The sequence below is a fragment of the Akebia trifoliata genome, chromosome 7 (assembly GCF_017979445.1).
Source record: "Akebia trifoliata isolate Shusen 1 chromosome 7, ASM1797944v1, whole genome shotgun sequence".
Lineage (NCBI taxonomy): Eukaryota > Viridiplantae > Streptophyta > Magnoliopsida > Ranunculales > Lardizabalaceae > Akebia > Akebia trifoliata.
In genome coordinates this window covers 24341361-24364429 of record NC_141381.1, presented here as the reverse complement: position 1 = coordinate 24364429, position 23069 = coordinate 24341361, and the positions used below count along the sequence as shown (strand labels likewise).

At 34.8% G+C, this 23069-nt stretch overlaps 2 protein-coding genes across 3 annotated transcripts; both read right to left on the bottom strand.

The window, feature by feature from the left end:
• Nucleotides 1-3082: 3082 nt before the first annotated feature.
• Nucleotides 3083-14741, bottom strand: LOC147398486 (nucleic acid binding / zinc ion binding protein). The gene is made up of 4 exons (XM_086447702.1): nucleotides 14480-14741; nucleotides 5565-5629; nucleotides 4015-4213; nucleotides 3083-3745 (listed from the first exon to the last, which is right to left on the bottom strand). Exons 1-4 carry the CDS (start codon nucleotides 14603-14605, stop codon nucleotides 3383-3385), a joined length of 753 nt encoding a protein of 250 aa, XP_086303828.1. The 5' UTR covers nucleotides 14606-14741; the 3' UTR covers nucleotides 3083-3382.
• A 2242-nt stretch (nucleotides 14742-16983) lies between these two features.
• LOC147398485 (uncharacterized) lies at nucleotides 16984-20646 on the bottom strand. Of its 2 annotated transcripts, none has more exons than XM_086447701.1 (3): nucleotides 20486-20646; nucleotides 17910-18066; nucleotides 16984-17243 (listed from the first exon to the last, which is right to left on the bottom strand). In XM_086447701.1, the coding sequence occupies exons 1-3, from the start codon at nucleotides 20486-20488 to the stop codon at nucleotides 17197-17199; spliced, it is 207 nt and encodes a 68-aa protein (XP_086303827.1). In that variant the 5' UTR covers nucleotides 20489-20646; the 3' UTR covers nucleotides 16984-17196. The 2 variants fall into 2 exon arrangements, with proteins under 2 accessions (XP_086303827.1, XP_086303826.1); XM_086447700.1 differs by lacking the exon at nucleotides 20486-20646 and adding an exon at nucleotides 18280-18424.
• Nucleotides 20647-23069: the final 2423 nt, after the last annotated feature.

Sequence of the window (23069 nt, the reverse complement as noted above, 5' to 3'; positions counted from 1 at the left end):
TCCAGATTGTACCTCATATTGCACATCCTGACATGAAAGTGTGTTGGAACCATCAACAAAAAGCATCTATTGGATCCTACATGCTTTCACGTCTGACAAATGGTTTTTGAACTCAACCTGACAACCAGACTCAAAAACTCACTGACGTGTCATGCGCAAAAAACCGTAGATTCTTTCGCTCTAGATACATAACTATACCCTCAAGATACACAATTACAAATGGCAAGTCAGTCAGGTCAATTGTGTATCCCAAGGGACAGAATCTACGATTCTTTGCCCATGCCATGTCGGTGAGTTTTGAGCCCCCTCCGTCAGGTTGAGTTCAAAAATCAGCATTCTTCACGTTAGGATGTGCGATATGACATACACACTTGAGGTCACTTTAATGTTAGTCTTTTAGTAAATGATGACATGTCCTTTGACCTCTGTTTTCTCTTACTAAGTGATAAAAAATAAATAATGATAAATTGACTCCCCCTCTAACAAATTCCCCCCCAAATTCTCCTCACGTGGCTATGCATACAACCATAGATTTTTCCTTGGAATACACGATTGCACATATTTATGGCGATGTGCAATTGTGAGGAGAGTATGGGGGGGGGTGCTATAAAAAATGAGCTCAATACTCGAGTGATTTTTTGCTCATAGCCCAACACCCGATTGACATATGGCACAAATGACAAAAGCAACAAGAGAAATTCTCTCTTGTCCATGGTAAAAAAAAAAAGAAATTTCTTGACTAGATCACGTTGTGGCATTCAAAAACATGATCTAATACCACAGTGTTGTAGAGGACAAAATTCCATCAAATTTGAAATATATATATATTTTTCACCATCGGTTTTTAATTTTATTGCTTAGTAGCTGTTTATTTTCAACATCTTGGATTAAACTCAAATAACTAATTTTCTGAAGAAAAAAAATTTTGATCATGAATTTTAAAAATGAATAGTAAAAAATCAACAATCCACAATTCTAACCACTTTGATGGGTTAAAAGTTTCAGATTGGGCCGATTTTTTTATTTTTTGTGAGGACGATCTCCTCACCATAGAGATCATCCTTACAAAAAATCAACCCATTATGAAACTTCTAACCCTTATTGGACAAAAGTGTTGGCTGGATGTTATCTCCCTAATGTTGTCTGTCTAATAGGGCTTCTATATACATAGGGTCAGGATCAAGGGACATATGAAAAAACATATGTAAAAACAATGTAACATTAATAAATTTCAAAATATGGGATAGAAGTTTCGGATTGATTTTTGTGAGGATGATCTCTATGATGGGAAGATCATCCGAAAAAAAAAAATCAGTCCAATCTGAAACGTCTAACCCCATTAAAAGTGATTTAGAATGTGGACCGTCGATTTATATATATATATATTATATATATATATATATATATATATAATATATATATATATATATATATATATATGTAAAAACAATGGTTTTTCAAAATATGGGTTAGAGGTTTTGGATTGAGCTGATTTTTTGCGAGGATGGTGACTATGATGAGAAGATCATCCTCACAAAAAATCAGCTCAATCTGAAATTTCTAAATCCATCAAAACTGATTTACAAATTATTGACAAAAATTGGCAAAAAATCGACGGTCCACATTCTAAATCACTTTTAATGGGGTTATAAGTTTCAGATTGGACTGATTTTTTTTTTCGGATGATCTTCCCATCATAGAGATCATCCTCACAAAAAATCAGCTCAATCCAAAACTTCTAACCCATATTTTGAAAATTTATTAATGTTACATTGTTTTTACATATGTTTTTTCATATGTCCCTTGATCGTGACCCATATATATATATATATATATGTGTGTGTGTGTGTGTGTGTGTGTGTTCAAGGGACATAAGTAAAAACAATCATTTTTCAAAAGTATGGGTTAAAATTTTTTGAATTTTGTAATACCTATTTATATTTTACAATACTAAAGAGTTGTACCAATTATAGAGTAGGGTGAACACAACTCAAAAACGACACGAATTTTAGTTGGTTTGGATCAAACCTAACTGGCTAACCTTATTCATGTCCTGATCTTTTCGACTCGTATAACTTGGTCATGAAATGAGTAACACCTAGGTTAGGGATGACAACTCAGTTTTTAGTAAAAAATGATATTTTGAAAAACCTAAAAATTAATTTTCAAAATAATATATCATTTGGATCTAGGCGGATATAGGGATAGATCCATATCTAGCCTAGATATGACTTGGCTCATGGGACATCAATCAAACCATATCCAACCCAGATTTTGATTTGGATATACTCAAAGGGTCGAAAAGCATTAAATTAAGATTTTGGATCAAAACCGACCCATTTTATGCCCTAGAATTAACAAAAATTATCTTTGGGATTGGTAGAAATTCCTAGGGATCCTTTCTTATTTGGAATCTTGAACAATATCCTTCCATCCCAACTATACTTAGTGGAGACTTTTTCAATCGAAAAAATCTTATATCACTTTTCTACATGATACATCTTGGACTCCTCTAACAGAAAACAATCTTTCTTTCACGAAGTTTTACAAGACTCCATTTGATATCATACTTTTTTAAGTAAATCAGGGGCAAAATGGCAAGTATGAACTTAAAATAGGGTTGCTGATTGCATAGAACCACATAAAAATAAGGTTCTTCGCCCCAACATGCCAAGTAGAAGTGTCGGACTCATATTTCTGCCCTACTTTACCATAGGCCTGGGTTTTAAACCCACCCTCACCAAGTTACAATCTCATTAAGAACAGGCTTACTTAGTAGCACCAAAAATTGGAAAGATTCATTTAGCTTAGTTGGTAGTGTTCTGATATCATAGCTCAATTGCAAACACCAAAAAAGATTTTGGTGTAGACCCAAAGATCGATTGATCCATTGCAATGCAATGTTTTGGTCATGAGTTCCAAGTCTTGATTACCTTTCGAAAACAAAAACAAAAAAAAACACAAAAAGGAATTATTGGAAATAATGGTGTAACCAATATTTTTCATAGTTCGACTGTTCTTGGAACAACAGAAGAAATTTTGATTTTGTTTACTATGATGAAATAATGAAATCGCCTGATTCTGAACATGAAACCCAATCACTGGTATAAATGCAAGAGAGAGGAAGAGCCACTTTTGTTTCCTTTCGGAGAGAATCATCATGACCATAGGATGAGGTTTAATGATATCAGGGCGGGGGTATTATGTTACAGAAGGAAAAAAAAATGGCGCAATTTCTCAATCCTTTGGAGAACTCATTTCCATGTGTGGGAGTGACCAAGTGTTCCTGCAAACAATCCCCATACAAACACACCCCAAGTTCTGTTATCAGTTGAAAACAAAAAAAATGAGACATACATATATTTCTGTAGAACCATACAAATTATCCTTTTGTGTCTTCCATAGGCGAGTTGTGTTTTTTATCACGCTGAACGGTGCGTGGGACAAATGATAAGCCTCGAGTATGGCGTCGCCCAAAACTAACAGATGAAGGGGAAGAGTCTGACGTGCTTAGTTTTGAAACTGCCGAAACAAGGCCACTGATTGTCTCATCCACTTCCATCCTTGTTTCCTCCCTCTTATGACCGGTTGGTTTACGTTGATACTTCTGCCGTTGTTTCTTGGATTGGTGCGTTTTCTTGTAGAACTCAAATGAAGTGGGGAATTTATGCTTGTCTATAAGGTGTTGTTGCCGACTTTTGTAGCTCTTCAGCTTCATTCCGCAGCCTTCCACTAGGCATTCATACTGTTTCACATGTACTTATGAGGATTAGTTGTGCATTTTTAGTGGAGAATGAAGATGGTGGAAGTAAAACAAGCCACTAATCAACACTAAGATATTAAATGAGAGAAACCTCTACATGACATATACATGAAATCTAATAATGATAAATTGAAAATCTTCCAGAGAGGCCATATAATCTACAATAAAAGATTTAATAGACTAGAGAGTACAAACTCAAACAAAAGTATCATTAAGCAATCATTACATGGGAAATAACAGAAGAAAAATACCATGGGAAAGCCTCGTGCAACTTTTGCCTGAAAGAAGGAATCATGTACTTCTGAGACATGTATACTGAGCAGGCGTGATGTTGGGTATACTCTTGAGCACACTGAACAAGATGCGGTGTGTCGAGCATGATAGTGATCTTCAAAATCCTCCAAGGAATTCAACCATGCACCACAACCAGCAATTGGACAATATATATCCCTGCCCAGAAATATACACAAATTGTGCAGAATAGTATGAGTTCATTAAAATCCTTCTAAATGAAGAAATTGACAATGCTGTCCCACAAAGGTAAGATTGCATCTCCATACCAACCACCAAATCAAGCCACATTAAAAAAAACAAGAAAATTTAATTGTGTTCGCAATCAGTAGTTTCAATAAACAAGAGAATGGGTGAATCAATATTCTAACAATTCTGACCAATATTCTGGTTTATAAATGGAATATCAAGAGAGGTGGTGTTCATGGAGGGTATCAGGCTCCCCCAGTCTGCGGATCCTTTTCTTTATCGTAAAGCAAAATTCTTTTAACTACCAAAATGGAATGCAATAACTGGTTGCTTACTTAAGATTGATATACTCTTGAAATTTTTGATGACTGAAATAATAGGTGATTTAAAAAATAAATTATTTCAAGATTGATGCACCCCCAAAAAGTACATCCAGAACTGGAAAGTATTATAACACCCAATACAGATATTAAAAATCATTCCACCCACATATTCCTGGTGGACTTGGCTTCCATACAGATAGAATGAAATATGTACATTAAAGCAGATTATGGTAGGATCTTTCTTAGTTTCCTGTTGAGTACATTTTTTTTTTTTATTACTTTCGTTAACTAACCATTTAGTACCCCACATGAATTCTATGAGTATCATATGATTCACAGCCAAAAAGACAAATTGTCAATTGGACATTTCCAACAAGAAATCATGTAGAAGTGCATACAGTCCAGCATAAGAGCCTCAGCTTGCATGTTGTGAGTATTGTACAAGTACAACGAATCATCATTGAAGCCTCAACCCAAAGATAGGAATCATCCTGGGTGTGATACTTCTATAGAGTGCTCATAATTTATACCTAAGTCAAAGGGTTGGATGTGTTTGGAACCCATCCTGGAAGTGAATGAGCATGGTAATCACCGTCATCTCTAAGCCCCATCCTAAACATAAGGGTTGGCTGAACGAATCAATCATGTTCCTCCGTTCAATATATCCTAAAACTATGTGTTTATGAACATGGTCAAGAACAATTTACTATTTGTTTAATTATTCTTTGATGAAACTATAAATCATAAAATCACAAAAGGAAACTGTAATAACTGATTACGTTTCAGCCTGCAAGAGGGGGTGGGGGGGACCAAGATATCACAGTCACCATGAATATCCTTTCTTTCATCCCTTCCCGTCTCGTACTGATGTAAACCGAGGATTACAAGGCCCAACATCACTAGAAATATTTTTGTACAATCTTAGTATTCCAAACACTAATGAAGAAAAAAATATGGAACACAGCAACAAAAAAGAATTATTAATAACCATGACATACCGGCCTTCTGCATCTTCCATGTTTTCAAGCTGATATCGTTCGTCTTCAGTTAAATCTAATGCAACCTGATAAGAAAATGAAAAGCAAGCCATTACCATAAAGGAATCAAATATTACACGAGAGCAGATGATTCTAGATGAGAAATGCAAGATTCTAGATGAAAAATATACAACTTACTCGAACTTTAAAAAAAATGCAGGTACATAATCATCATTTCCCTAGACTCTTAACTTATTGTGCAGTTTGTTTCTTTTTCTATCACAAAATTGTAGTTATGTAACTTTTGTCATATTTTCATTAAGATTTAGGATTCATTTTACATAGCAATGGCATCTTAAAGATAATGATTGCTAATTCACTATAATTTATAATTTTATCTTTTTATGGAGGACTGTCATTTTGTTACGTAAATAGTTGAATTAACTCACATTCACAAGATTGGTCAAAGAGGTTGATTGGAAATCTTGATAATTTCTCCAGATGTGGAGAAAAGGTAAAGAGAACTTATTTATAGGCCTGAACTTGAAAATGAAAATTTAAAATCCGAAAAAGAGAGAATTATGTGTTCGGATGGAAATTGAGACAGCTATGTTTTACTGTTTGGAGGGGCAATAATTGAAAACGGTCGTACCTGACACTATTTATGAATAGTATTTATGGTCGGGGAATCTTACTTTTACTGTTTATTTGTTTGAAAAATATGAATGACAACACTGTATATATATATTGTCTTGAAATCTAAACAGATAATTAAAATGACGTGGCATCTAGAACTTCATACTTGAAATGTCAAATTCTTAAACTATTAATATTTTCTACCTGAGGACAAAATTCCAACACACCGAAAAGATTTTCCCAACCCTATAATCCTCAAACTTTCAATTATTGGGATTATTAAAGAGCCTGGTTCAATACATTTACCTATTAGAATACCCATTTCAACCACTCTTGGTTCTTCCTTTTTAATGATAAAATCAGGCTTCAATCCCCAATTGATTCGTAGATTGGTGAAGTCAATTTGGTCATGTTTCTGCAATTCTTCCTCATGAAGCCACGAAGGATCACAAGTTTTTATCCAAAATTTTATTAGTCTTGATCACCTTTCAAAATTTTCACACCTTTTCTTTGCCCAATTTTACTTAGCATAGATTTCCGGCTAGGCATACTGCATTGGTGCAGTTTCTCAATCTCAATCACATCCTCTATCTATCCAAAAAATTCAAAACCAAACGGTGGGCCAACTTACAACACGAAAAGGCCACCAAAGTAGGAATCACCTCCTGGCTCCATGTTAATCCTCAACTTTAAAAAATACGTCCTCTAAGTTCTTCAAATTTTCCTCTTGCCAAATGACAAATTTAGTCTAAATTTTCCAGTGCTTCTTCAAAAGCAGAAATCAAAAAACAATTATTGGAAGCCCTTTCACAAGTCTCTGGTAAAGATGAAGATGAAGATCTTCTCGAAGACTTCACTCTAGAAAATGAAGATGATTGCACAAGAATTTATTACTAATCTATCTACAGAAAAAAGTCTTCAAAATTACTACATCTGCTACAGTAATCTACCAAGACCAGCATCCAGTTAACATCCTCATCAGCATCAAGTTCACTCTAATAAGTTGTCACATCAAACCTCCACGCTCCAGGACATGCATACCAATCTTTAAGCACACGTCAGATGCCATGTCACTTTAATTTTGTTTGTTTAGATTTCAAGATAAATGAAATACAATGTTGTCATTTGTATTTTTCAAACAAATAAACAATAACAATAAGATTCCCTGACCAAAAATATTGTTCATGAATAGTGTCGGGCACAACCATGCTCAATTATTGCCCCTCCAAACAGTAAAACATAATTGTCTCAATTTCCATCCTAACACGTAATTATCTTCTATTCTGACTCCAAATTTTCATTTTCAAGTCCAGGCCTATAAATAAATAATCTTTACCTTTTCATCATATCCGGAAAAATAATTAGGATCTCCGATCACCCTCTCCAACTAACTTCTCTGACCAAGTGGACGACCAGTCAAAGTTTATATTATCTACTTCTGACCAATATTCCAATCATTTCCAAACTATCTTTCCAAACAATCCATCTACCAATAAGTCTGAGTTTACTGTATATCTTTCAAGTCTATCTATAGATAATGATTGCCAATTCACTATGGTGACACATTATTTATAATTTAATCTTCTTATGGAGGACTGCTATTTTGTTTCATAAATAGTTAAATAAACTCACATTCACAAATTCAAATGTACAACTATATCGTATACAATGGATTGCTATCAATTAGGTCATAATTAACAAAGTTAAATAAGTAAACAAAGTTTATTGGATATTTCAATTCTTAAAATCACAAAGAGCAATGGTGATAAACTAATGGAGTTTGATTGAGATGGTTAGGTCATGTGCAACTAAGACTGATAATGACCATAGTTAAATAGAACGTGCAAGTTACCAAAAAGGGAATGGATTGTGAGGTAGATATGAACACACTCAAATTAACATAAGACATGGTTTAGAAATATTGAATGGAGGAACGAGATTTGTTCAGCAGACCCCAAATTTTTTGATAAAGTTTTGACGATGATTTTAAAGAAATAAACAAATTCTCACTAATTTTGATCAATGGGCATTCAGGTGAATTATGTAGTAGTGAACGAGGTCAGGATTAGGTGGGGTTTATTGGAAATAATCTAATTGTCTAGTTGTTATTTTGGTCTTAGTTATTATTTTAGCTATAGCTTTTATTTATTTCTTATTTGCAAAAGCAGTTTTTTCCTTTGACTCTATTATTATTATAAATTCCTGCCATAAGATTAAGACTTGACTATTATTCTTCTCAAATTTTTCTTGGTATCAGAGCCAAGGAATTTTGCCCTCCCTCCTTGGTTTCTCTCATCATTCTCCTTTTTATTCACTAAACCCTAATCTAAAGCAACCTCATTCGATCTTCTCCCCTTCGAGGGTCTTTTAATTTATTTTTTCCCTTTATCGCATGTTGCGATAGGGATTTAATCACATGCTGTGATAATCTTTCTGCACTGTGTTTCTACCCTACGTTAGGGTTTGTTCATCCAAATTATAAAAAATAATAAAAAAATCCCTACAATAACAGAAGTGACTATTTTTAGGGTGTGCGACAGCAACTATTAGCATCTTTTTTGCCCAACGACAACAACAGTTGTTTTTTGGTGTTACGACAATAGCAGTTGCTGTTTAGGGTGCTGCGACATCAACTGTTAGCCACTTTTCTGCCTATGACAGCAGCAGTGGTTGCTTAGGTGTATACTACAGCAACTAAGCCAGTGCTTGGTGTCCTACGACAACAACAGTTGTTGTTCTGGGTGCTGCAACAGCCTCTACTAGCATCGTTTTTGCCTACGATAACAGCAGTGGCTGTTCTGGGTGCTGCGAAATCAACTGTTAGCCACTTTTATACCCTACGACAGCAACAATGGCTACTTAAGTGCATACAACAGCAACTAAACCAGTGTTTGGTGCCCTACGACAGCAGCAGTGGCTGTTTTGGTGCTTACGATAGCTACAGTGGCTGTTTTGGTGCTGCCAACAGTGATTATTAGCAGTTTGGTGTTGCCGATAACAATCAGGAGCAATTTTTGCCTTGTGACAGTAATAGTGGCCTAATACAACAATAACAAAGATTCTTGTTGCTAACTTTCAACAGTACTACCATGGGAGATCTCCCTTCGATCCAAAGTTTCTCATTGTTCATGGTACACAATGACGACAACTCACAAGACTAAGGATTCTACCACAACCATTGGGGCAAATTCCTCAATTTAGCGTATAACCAATGCCCTACTAGATGGTCAGAATTTCCAATCCTGGTCTCGGTTTATGCAACTTTATTTGGGTAGTAGAGGTACATCTAGACGGCTTTTGGGCACCGTTACTAAACCACCTTTCACTGATCCCAAATTTGACCAATAGGAGATCAATAACTGTACTATTCTTGGATAGCTACTTAACTCAATGAAATAGCAGATCTATACCATATTTATGTATCACGAAATTGTTCCATCTTTATGGCCAGTCCTCACTTAGACATATGCTCACGCTAGGAATGACTCGTGAATCTATAAGCTTTATCGAGGCATTACCCAGGCTACCCAAGGAACACAGTGTAGTTGATTATTTTGAGTTTCTTCAGTCCTGTTGGGAGGAGCTCTCTCATTCTGAGTCTATGGCTAAGTTATCTACAGAACCAACCGGATTTGTGGTTAAGAAGATTGCTCAATAACAGACATATCAGTTTCTCATGAGTTTCTGCCCTGAGTTTGAGGCACTTCGGACCCAGATCCTTAATACCACTCCTTAACCTCTTTTATTTAAGATATTTGTAACCATTGACAGTGATAAGCGTCGTCGTCATATTGTTTCTTCTCAAACTCAGGTCCCTGTCATCCTTTTTACTTCAGTTACAGATCAGATGGCTCTAACAGCCAACTCGAGTTTTTTCAACTCTTATACCTTAAGATCTGAGAATCATTGTCGTGGCAACTGTGGTCATGGTAAAGGGAGTGGTCTTACTTGCAGGTATTGTGGAAAGGATGGCCATGAGAAGACCCATTGCTTTCAGCTCTATCCCCATCTGTTGTAATCTCCCGTCACTCCATCTTTGGGACAGTCTGATTCACATGCCGCTACAATGAAGTCATCATCTATTCCTCTCACTGATTCTCTATCTTCACTTGGCACCATTGATTCGCAACAATTACAGACTCAAATTGCGACTATTGTCTGGGATCAGATTCATGCTCACTCATTTATCTTCGATTGTGGCCTCAGTTACTACACCTCCAGGTATATCTTCTATTTTTCATACCACTCAGTCTGGTTCTGCTCCTCTGACATGGATTACTGATTCTGATACTTCTAATTACATGATCAGTGAGTCCAGTCATTTTACTTTTTCTACTTTTCCTACAACCCATAGGACAGTTTGCCTTTTGTTGATAGATCTCTTATCCCTAACCATAGCAAAGGTATCATCCCCTTATCCTCTGGGAATTTCCTAGATTATGTGCTTCATGTCCATTACCTATCTTTTAATCTTTTGTCTATGAGTAGTATTACTAAATATTAAAATTGCTTAGTTATTTTTTTTCCTACTCACTATATTTTTTTAGACTTGACTTCAAGGAGGATTTTTGGCAAAAGGTATGAGAGGGATAGACTATACTTGTTTAGATCTTAGCCTACTGTTGTTCCGACCTTTGTGTTTCCATCTTCTGGAAACCACGCGTTTTTATCTCAGACTCTAGATTTATGGCATGCTCACTTAGGACATGTCAATTTTCAACACGTGTATTCTTTATTTCCTACTTTAAAACTACTTGTAGTGGACACAAATTTCAGTGCTCTGTGCGTGAACTTTTTAAACACACGCACTTCTTATATTCCTCATATGAATCGCGTTACTGCCATATTTGATTTAGTTCATTCTAATGTGTGAGGACCTTCTCCTATTACTGCTTTTAATGGTCATAGATATTATGTTACATTTATAAATGACTATTCTCGTTGCACTTGGGTTTATATGATGCGTTCTCGTTTTAAGGTACTTATTATTTTTGTTAACTTTCTTAAAATGATTCAAACTTAGTACAATATTACTGTTAAATCCCTTAGGTTTGATAATGGGAAGGAATATATATCTAATGAGATTTATTCTCATTTTCATGAGCATGGTATGTTTCACCAGTTGACTTGTCTTTATACTCCTGAGTAGAATGGGGTGGCGAAACGCAAGAATCGCTACCTCATGAATATTGTGTTTCGCCACCTCATGAATATTGTTCGTTATCTTTTTTGCGGAATACATGTTCCTAAGGCATATTGGAATATAACAGTCTTCACTGCGGCTTTTCTTCTTAACCACATTCTGAGTCGCACCTTAGAGGGACAGGTGCCTCTTCATGTCCTTCAACCTGATAGTCTTCTTTTCCCCATTACACCTTGAGTCTTTGGGTATACGTGCTTTATTCAGGACAAGACTCCCCATCGCACAAAATTGGATGACAAAACTGTTTGATACATTTTCTTAGGTTACTCCTCTATGTCAAAGTGGTATCAGTGTTATGATCTTGTTTCTCACCATGTCATACACGCTCTTGATATTACTTTTTTTTGAAAAATTCCATACTTATATCCCACATTTATTTTACAGGACTCTCCTACTGTGCAGGAACCGTCCCCTATAATGTTGTCGTCTCCAATTTCTCCTCCACCTTCACTGACACTTAATATCTATACTCGTCGCCCTTGCCCCTCTACACCCTTGCCAACCTCCTCCTTGGATTCAAGTATATCATCTCCTAGCTCTACACATATATTTGTTTTTGTCCCTTCTATTTCTGACTCTCATTTACCTATTGCCCTTTGGAAAGGTAAGCGGGGGTGTATTACTAATCATCTTATTGCCCAATTTGTTTCTTATCAGGATTTTTCTCCCTCTTATCAGGCCTACCTTACAACTATCGATTCTATTCAAGTTCCTCAGTCTATATCAGAGGCTTTGCGAGACCCTCAGTAGACTAAAGCTATGACTGTTGAGATTGATGTTTTACAAAAAAATAATACCTGAGAGCTAGTTACTCTCCCATCTAGGGAGTAGACCGTTGGTTGTAAATGGGTCTTCACTGTGAAATATCTTGTCGATGACACTGTTGATCAGTATAAAACCTTCCTAATTACTAAAAGGTTTACACAAACTCTATGAAAAGATTTTGGTGCCACGTTTACTCCTGTTGTCAAACTCTCTACTATTCGACTTTTTATCTCTTTAGCTGTGTACAACTCATGACCACTTCACCAACTTGATGTTAAGAACACATTTCTAAATGGTGATTTGACTAAAGTTATTTATATGAACCCTCTTCCTGGGTTTCGTTTTCAGGGGAAATATTCTGGGAAGGTTTGCCGCCTTCTTAAATCCCTGTATGGCCTGAAGCAGTTCCCGCGAGCCTGGTTTCAATAATTTTTTAAGGTTATTTTATCAATGGAGTTTTCCAAATGCCATTCAGATCATACTTGCTTTGTTCGTCGAGGAGTGGATGGTCGTTGCACCATTATCTTGGTTTATGTTGATATTATTGTGACTGGAGATGATGCGCCGTGGATTGACAGAGTTAAGGTGCTATTGGGTCGTATTTTTTAGGTTAATTACTTAGGTCCACTTAAGTACTTTTTGGGGATAGAAGTGCTTCGCTCTCGCCGTGGTATTTCAACGTAAAGACACATTGACTTTTCTTCAGGACACTGGGATACTTGATTATCGTTCTACTTCCTCTCCTATGGATCAGAATCATCGTCTTTATGCTGACTCTGGTGATTTTTTATCGGATCCTTCTTATTAAAGACTTATAGGTCGTTTAATTTATCTGACTAACACTAGACCGGACTTGTCCTTTGCAGTCAGTGTGGTTAGCTAGTTCATATATACTTCACATACTTATAATCTAGATGTCGTTATTGTATTCTTCGCTACTTAAAGTCGCATCTTGGTCTTGAACTTTCTACTCTTCGACTGCTCAGCCGCATTTGTCTTGTTTTACAGATGCTCATTATGTTGATTCTCTCACAGATAGGAGATCTACCTCTGGTTTCTATACTTTTTATGGTGATAGTCTTATCTCGTGAAAAAATAAAAAATAAAATGTGATTTCTTGTTCTTCTGCTGAAGCTAAGTATTGTGGTATAGCCCGTGGCACATGTGAGCTAATTTGGCTTCAATCTTTACTAATAAAGTTGGGATTTTTTATTTCTAATAATATTCTATTCTGTGACAACAAATCTACTATCATGCTTGCTTTTGATTCAGTTTTTCACGAAAGAACTAAGCATATTGAGGTTGATATTCACCTTCTCAGGGAGAAAGTTTGATCAGGTGATCTACAAACAGTCTTCGTACCTTCTTCAAATCAGCTTGCCGATATCCTTATGAAGTCTGTTAGTCCTTCTATCACTAATTCTCACATTGTCAAATTGGGTTTAGTTGATATATTTGCCCTAACTTGAAGGGGAGTATTGGAAATAATCTAATTGTCTAATTGTTATTTTAGCCTTAATTATTATTTTAGTAATATAGCTTTTATTTATTTCTTATTTGTAAGGGCAATTCTGTCTTTTAACTTTATTATTATTATAAATTCCTGTCAAACTCTCAGATTGAGACTTAGACTATTATTCTTCTCAAATTCTTCTAAGTTTTCACCAGAGATCACCTAGAAGATTCAACACTGCGATGTACAATTAAACTAGCTGGTTTTTGAGAGCTGATGTGAAAAAGATTTGACAAATCCAAATTGTATTCTCTCATATACAACTTGTAATGATACCAAAATGCAGAGTTGAATCAAGCAATAAAATATGTAGATCCAAATAACTAGAATAAGAGGCTTCCTCCAAACAAGTAGTAAAAAAAATTATTTCATGTTTACAACAACAACAAAAAAAAAAAAAAAAACCCTTAAACCTTCTATCTATTTCCCTGATTTATTAGGTAACACTCAACCCAAATGCAAAAAAAACCCTATTTCCTCCAAAACCCAATTTTATATCTTCCTTAATTTATATCTTAATCAAGCAAACCAGAAACTGTAACACATCCAAACAAGACTAATTACAATAAAACTGGAATAAAGGTTCAAACTTATAAACAACAAAAAAACCCAACAAGATTTATTATTCCGAACCAAACTTTACAGAAACTTCAATCGAAATAGAGATTTGAAAAATCACAACCAAAACTGTTAAATTAAGCTCAAATTTAATCCTAAAAAAAAAAAAAACAAGAAAGAAAAAAAAAGAAATTGCAGCGAGGTATACATCAAATTGGACACCAATAAAAAGGAAGAGAGAATGGGAGAATCCAAGAAAACCTGTTTGGCAAGAAGCTCTCTTTCTATATTGCCTGATGCAAAGAACGGGGATTCTGGTTCAAACCTTCGTCGAACTGGAATCCAGTACGGAAACCCTAATTCATTTCTTTCTGCAACCATCGCCATTGTAACTTTTATTTGAAGAGTAGAGGTTTTGAATTTGCTTTTAGAATGTTAACAAATGACAAATAACAATTTATTTGCGTGCGTTTTTCACACTTCCTTTGGGTTGAGAGAAGAGAAAAGAAAAGGACTAAAAAAGTGAGTTTCTTTCCGTTTCTCTTGTTTTGTGAGGAGAGAAAAAAAGAAGAATAATTTACCAAAACCGTAGAGTTTTCAAAATTAATTCTGAAAATGGTACACTGTAACAATTAATTTCGAAAATGGTAAATTTTCCATTTTTGGAATTAATATTTTTATCAAAACGGTAAAAACAGTAAAATATTTTTTTATACCGAAAATACCCTTTTTTTTTGTTTTACATATTTATTTACAATTTTAACCTCAAAAAAATGAAAATCCAACTAAAAAGATTTACTCTCTTTCGGTAATCCAACAATCATATGTATTTATAATTTTTTTTTACCGAAATCAATTTTATTTTCGTAATTTCAGTCAAAAAATAAAAAAGGGCATTATCGGTAAAAAAATATATATATTTTACTGTTTTTACCGTTCTGGTAAAAAAAATTAATTTCGAAAATGGTAAATTTACTGTTTTCGAAATTAATTGCTACAGTGTACCGTTTTGGTAAATATTCGAAATATTGTGCATGTTTTAGTAAATCTACCAAAAAAGAAAATAATGGAGGGAAAAAGAAGTCAGTTTTTCCTCTCGTTTTTTTCTCTGCAAATTAGAGAGAAAAGAAATGTTCATGACTAATAAGAATACTAAAAATTACAATTTTACCCTTTTTTTCTTTCCAAATTTAAGTTTTGTGCTGTTAAATCAAACAAGATGGAACCAAATTGGATTTTTTCTCTCTTTATTTTATTTTTCTTCATTTCTCTCCATCCAAACCAAATCGTCTTTTAGCCTCAAAAGATCACTCATGGACTCTACAACGCACTAATTCCTTCGCCAAGAACTGAAAACGGGCCGAGCTCGAGTGTATATATTAGGAGTAGGGAGCTCTTGTCTTGTGTATTCTTATGGAAATAATAAAACCATTTGTAGTAGATATTGTGAATGTCCTTCTCCACCTCTAAAAAAGTTACAAGTTATAAACATAACGATGTTGAATGTGACAGTAGGGTTTCATTTGATCCATTCTGATCTGGTAACCTTGGATCTTGATTGGGAATTTGGGTTTTCACTAATGACCCTATAGATAAGGCTTTGATTTGATAATCTACGACGTCAATTTTGAATCAACCACGCGCCAATCCAATCCCAATTTGTAAAAATTGTGAGATAGTACGTAAATTATACTATAGTTTGTTTAAATATATGAAGATTAATTATATTTGTAAATCAAGTCAAATTTGATCCAATCCACATAAATCTAATTGTTGTCATATCGACTTTGATACTAATGTTAAAACCCAATCTGATCAAGTTCTATCCAATCCTTATTTGAGTTGTCCCAACTCAACTCGATCCAATTTTGACCCAATTTAGTACAAGGCTATATGATTGGCCTTAGAGGTGTGAGAGGTCTGAATGCTTGCATTATTTGCCTGGGAGCCAAGGAGACCACATTACAATCTAATTTTTTAAAAGCTACGTTATAATTGGTATGAACAAGATTTTAAAAAAATTCTTAACAAGTGAGTTCATACCCACTTTTGCCATCTCAATTCATTTTTGTACGGTTTTTCTTTCACTCTTTTATAACCTTCAAATCATATATTTCTTTTAATCCGGATAGCTTATAATCGGTCTTTGTTAAACTTACCAAAACTGTCTCAATTTACCTTCTCTTGTTTATTATTCATTTGAACTATCACATTTTCTTGAATGCCTTAATTTATAATTTTGATTTTCCTGAACATCTGTATCACTAATATGCTCGATCTATTAACATGAGTTTCATTATCGAAAAACAAAATGCAACTTCAGCTTCATACAAAACTTAAAGCCACTTTGCAACTTGGTCCAACAAAAGGGCCCAGACACCTTAAATCCCTGTCACGACACCAACTTAACATCAAATGGCTCATAAGGTGATGATGATGACACCTATTGGGTGTGATCATCTAATCAAATGACCCATAGTGAGCGGTGACAGTCTCATCTCTCTTAACCTCCTGTGTGTCTTTGAGAACCAAATCCTGAACTTATACTCAAACCTGATTTTAGCAAAACATAACACGGAAATCCATAGGAGTTCACAATCTGCCTCTGGTGGCCATTGTGGGATGCTCTCCATTACAGCCACTCTTCACGTACTAGAAGCCTACATTACAAATTCCATCCAAACCCACTGAACTTCAATGGATTGATAATGCTGGGAAGGTAGGAATGAAAATGGGTAACATAAAAGGGACTGCAAGACCTTCAGTGGGAAATAAAATATTCTTTAATTTATTAATCAGGTTCTACAAATGACCATAACACCCATGTCCAAAGTCACATGTTCATTTTCTCAGGTAAAATATCACTGCAATACTACTACTATTTTAGACCCTAGAACAGAAAATAAACCCTGATCAAGATGACAGATGGTGAATCACCATTAGCTCCACACCAAGGCCTGTAACCAGTGTATATGTATTCAAGCCATGCCTCCACTTGTTGCTGTACGTATTATTTGAAATAAAGCTGAAATAGAACAAAGAAAGTAATTAGTAAAACCAGAGGTACTAAGTAGGCAACATCTAACCTTCTCAGACAATGAACAATATGACCAGAGATCGTTTTTATTCTGTTGATTTCTAGTCAGTAATATTATTAATCTTGGTGCAACACCTGGAGCTCCACGAGTTAAAGTCATTGGGCTTGAGGGAACAAAGATCATTTATAAGAAACTTGAAAATCGACATACCAAACACATAGGTTAATTGGCAAACTCTTAAAGATTAGTCAAGCTATACATATTATGGGAGACAACAAAGATCATTTATTAGGAACTTGAAAAGCAATCGACATACCAAACACATTTTCCCCTGAAGTGGATAGCAAAATACAGTTTTATGGGTATTTTTCAAATTTCAAAATTTTCAGCTTTTTCAGAAAATGGGTGAAGAAATATGAGGTATAGATATCCTGATATTCTCTCCCCAATCTTCCCCTCCTTTTTAAATGGTTTATAAAATAAAGGAAGTTCGACCGAGGAGAGAGGGGAAAACAGTCACATGGATATGCTCACCCTATTGGATACTTATATCTAGTCCATGAAATCTATGGCAGTATGGAATTGTGGATTCCTGTTATAATTTTTTTTTTAAAGGACAAAAAATATATACAACGGCAGCAACGAATGCTTACAGGATCCTATAACAACAAACACAAATAACCCAAGCACAAGAGGTCCAACGGGGTAGTCATTTCCTTTCTTTGCGGTTGTTTCTGGTACTGATCCTCTCCTCGTGATGTTCTTCTCAAACTTCTCCACCTTCCTTTCTGCAAGACGCCTTGAAGTGGTCTGTTGACACCACATAAGATACAGTTTAATAGAAGAAAAAGACCATTAGTTCAAAACAAGTATCTAGTCCACAAAGGAAATACCAACCAAAGAGAAAATAGGAATACATGTTACATTCAGTAACTTATGAGGCCAAGGACTTGAATCGTTGACTGAGTCAAATCTATTTCTCTACAGATAAGATGAAACTACATGTACAATTGTATGCCATACCCTGATCAGATGGTCCATTGTTGACAATGTCCGCCACTTGTGCAACGATAAAGCTAATCACTATAATTTGCTGCCTCAACACTATGCTATCCGTCCTTGTGTACGAATGAGGGGTATGCACCTTGTTTTTTTTTTTATAAGTATGGGTATTCACCTATTTTCCACTATGAATATTTGATTTCTCAAACTTTTTTATTTCTCAATTATCAAAAGAAGGGGACATTGGTGAGATGCCCAGGACCACGCTTCAGGAAGCGGAGGTCTGGAGTTCGACCCCCCCCCCCCCCCCCGGTTGGCTACCCTCTAAGATTTATCCCAATACACCTGGTACATGTGGAAGGGGTGACATACATGGCCCGTGGAATTAGTTGGGTGCTCTAAGAGACCTGGTTACCCAAGGTATTAAAAAAAAAAGGAAAATTTGATTTCTCGCAATTATTGCAGCTATACAAGATCATGTCAAAAAATTCTTTGAATAAGGGACTAGTTGATTAAATCAGTAAATCGACAAATTAATAGTCCATTTATCAATTAATTACCGAATAACATAACAATGTTACATTTGACCCTAAAAAAATTATTTTCTTCCACATTTAAATCTCGAGAACAAGATAAGGTGATGCAAGGTAGAACACACAAACCCAAAGTTTATGTTAAAAATCAGGTTCTACGGTGAAATCTCAAGAACTAGGAGTAATGAAGAATCTCTATGTCGAGTTAAACAGACTAGAAACTTCAATCTAGGTTTGACATTGATGGAAATCTATCACAAACACTAAAATTAAGAACCAATATTTGGTTCTTATGCTAAAAAAACAAAAAAGGAAAGAAAAATCTCTTCTTTTTCTTTTATTAATCAATCTTTAAAAAAAATTAACTAATCAATTTGTTTATTCGAACTCCTTAAATAGATAACTCCCCCATAACAACTTAGAAATAATCTATAATACTAAAAAGTAACTTTCTAATCTATCTAACATATTACTAACCTTCTATGTTACTATTCTTCTTCTTTTAACACCTAAAAGCACTTCCAATTATAACCTAAAAAATAAAAACGAATTTTAGAAAAGAATAAAAACATAAAACAAATTAGAAACTTCCTAAAGTTGAAATAGAAACTAACTAGGAAAAGAAACTTTCTAAAGACTACTTACAACTCAAAAAAAACTTAATAAAAGAAAGAGTCCTAAGAGAAGTTGGACTACGTCTTGAGGACCGGTCAAAGATTGGATCAAGTTGACTAAGTCAATGTTGATAATTTCTTTCTTCGAAGCATCTTAACTCGATCATACGCATTGAGATAATTTTCAGCACACCTATCCACATCATAAGGTTTTTAGGGAGATTGAAGATGATGGGTTTTGGCAAGAAACTAAGGAAAAGAAACTTTCTAAAGACTACTTAAGCAACTTGAAAAAATCAAAACTCAATAAATGAAAGAGTCCTAAGAGAAGTTGGACTACGGTCCTCAAGAGTGGATCAAGTTGACTTGGTCAAATTGAGTTGACTGTCAACTTGATCCAATATTGATGATTTGATGATTTCTTTCTTGGCATCTTAAATTGATCATATGCATTGAGATAACTGTCGGCAAACCTATCAACATCATAAGTTTTTTAGGAAGGTTGGAGATGATGGGTTTTGGCAAGAAGCCCATAAAATATCATTTGTATATTCATCAAAATTTTCCCAATCTTTGTACAAAAATTTCCCAAATATATCCTAATAAACCAAATTGAACCCCGATGAACAATTATGGCACCTGAACTTGGTTATAATGTACAAGACAACGAAGCCTTTGACCTAAAAAATAAAACGAAAAAAAACAAAAAGGCTAAGAGAAACAGAGATAGATCACCAATTCATCGATGAGATCAATCCATCAAAAAAGATCTCTCCCAAGTAGATCAGATGGAATTGAGGAAATCATAACAAGAATTCCATGGATCCATGGAGATAATAATCAGAATTGTTCAGAAGCCGATCCACAACATCCAATCAAGAAAAGAAAAAAAAAAAAAAAAAACCAATATAATATATCAGATCTCAACAAAAGACCACAATATCGAATCGAGAGTCGAGACCAATCTTCACGAAGTTATATGAAAATCAACTCAAATCAGACAGAGATTCAAACCAGGAAAATTCAAAGAGCAAAAAATAAACAAATCAACATATACGAGATCTAGGGTTTAGAGAGTACCATGGTTTCTAAAGAGAGCTGGAGAGGAATCGAAGAGAAGCTGAGTTTTCTTCTCTTTAAGCCCCTATTATCAAACAAAATGTCAACCTATCGAAACTGCTTCTCTCGTCCTTTATATAGAAGAAACGTTATATAATTTGACGCGGATTGATGTTTGTGAGCGAAAGACCTCTTTCCGCCCTTGTCCGGAACGTGGTTTTAAAATGAGAAAATTACTTAAGGCACCCTGAGTTTTGGGATAGTATCTCAGCCAACCTAGTTAGTAAAATATTTCTTTCTTAATGCCCCCTTGCTCTGATAAATTATTGAACTCAAATCGTTGAGAGATTGATTATTAAAATTGTTGATCTTTTGGCAATTTATGTTGAAATATCAAGAACAGTGATTGTAACAAGATCAAACCCGATAATTTTTTAACGTTGTTCTTGATATCCATGTTCCAACGATCAACGATTTACAATCTTTGATCGATAGTTTTAACAGTCAGTCTCAACAATTGGAACAAAGGTCGATCTCAATAATTTGGATTGCTGGTTTTAAATGTCATCCAAGACCGAGACAACTCATCTGATTCATATTGGTAACCTCCACCAACGAGATGGATTGACAAGTTGTCTCGAACCTGGCGTGTTTCTCAAAAGTCACTCTACTATGTCATTGTTGAACGAGATGTCTCGAATAAATTGGACTTATCTGAAACGGCTTGATCTCATTCCTGGACAAAGATGAGACGTTTGAAGGAGTTTTAAAATCATGTTTCAAACACCTGAAGGCATACCACTTGTCAAATATTTAAATTATTTATTAATATTTATTTATTTATTTTTAAATAATTATAATTTCTTATTATAAGGAGACTAATTTGATGGTCCGAACAAAATCTTATGTTCTATAGATAACAAACATTTAAGTCACTACTTAGTTTAGGTCAAAAATAGAAAACCCTAATTTTATAACTTCGCATTTTCAAGATATCAACCATTTTTTTTTAAATGATAGAGTTCCAAACCCGTGGGCCTGACTAGCATGATCAAGGCAACTAGCCTCTTAGACCATCATATCTCATCCAAATATTCAAATCACGCATACCAGGTAAGTAGGGATAAATCCCTATAGGTGAACTCAAAACCTTTTCCTTTTGGAGGGATGCCTTGGCCCTACCCCCAATGCTTGTTGGTTAATCATCCCAAATCTTAAAACAAGATAATGTATAGATGATTCACATTGACTGATGGCCTCTAAGATCAGGATGACTCATCTAAATTGTCTCAAACAAGGTTTCCAAACCATATTCTGAAAGCTTCATTTGTTTTGATAGAAAATCAACAATAAAAACTATTTTATCAACATTTTGACAAAGTTATCTCCAAAATGGAAATTTATCAATCTTCACTCCCAATAACTTTAGGAATATCTGGGCAACCTCTCACGGTCTTGAATAGTGCAGTATTAAAAGAGAATTTCTATTGACACAACAACTTCTTCATATAATACACCAATTTTAAAATTTAACAATTTCCAAGAGCTAGGAACCATCGTTTTAATTTGGTCACCCCGATCCCCCACTCTATCCCACTAGATCCAGTGAGAGAGAAAAAAGAAGAGCTAAGAGAAAAAGAAATTCGGGTTTTGCCTAAGAGAGAGGTAGTGGCCATTTAATGGTGTGTTATAAGAAAAGATTGGTGTTACAATAGAACTACAGACAATTAATGGTGTGCTATACGAAAAAGTTCGTGTTACAATAGAAGTTTTTTAATTAAATTTGAACTTTCTTTTTGTAGTCAAACCAAAATCTTGTGTTTATTGTTGGACCAAATCAGATCAGGACCTGTTCCAATCTGATTGTCATCCAATCAGACTTACAATAAGCCATTGAGTTCGTTAAGGGTCCAATCCAATCCAACCCAACCCAACTGAGCCCAATTCATCTAATGTTGGAGACCCTTATTTGCAGCCATAAATATAGCAGTGCAGTGGTCACCCATTATAACTAGAGAAGTCTGATCTTATTACAAGGTATCTGATATCCACAGTGCCTATTAAGGAGAAAGCTTAATCAAATATGAGAATTTGTTTTTAGTTGAAGTCAAATGCAAGGAAACTAAGGAACATTGTTATTAGGGTGTTGTTTGGTTTTTTTGACATATTTCTTGCGATAGAAACTTAAGAGAAAAAGAATTCAAGTTAGCTTTTTGTCTCTTTTCCTAAGCATTCGACACAGCTGAGGAAGTAAACTTCAAATAAGAGAAAGGAAAGAATGGCAACTAAATAAAACTATTGATCACGATTCATTTAAGAGAAAAATGAGAATAACATTAGCAACAGCTGCAGAGAAGAATTACATAAAATCAAAATATAAATAAACTAACTACAGTTGGAGAACAAATTTTGTGAAAATTCATCATCCATATATGACTGCAAAATGTAGCAACAAAACATATTTGTCACCCCCCTAAAAAAATGTCCTGACATCACTTATACACCCAATCCCACTGCTGTTGTGGCATTAAGGAATGAGCATTATTCTACCGTCAGAAATGATTAGAGATGGTCATCTAAAGTTAACAAGAAGTAAACAACACCC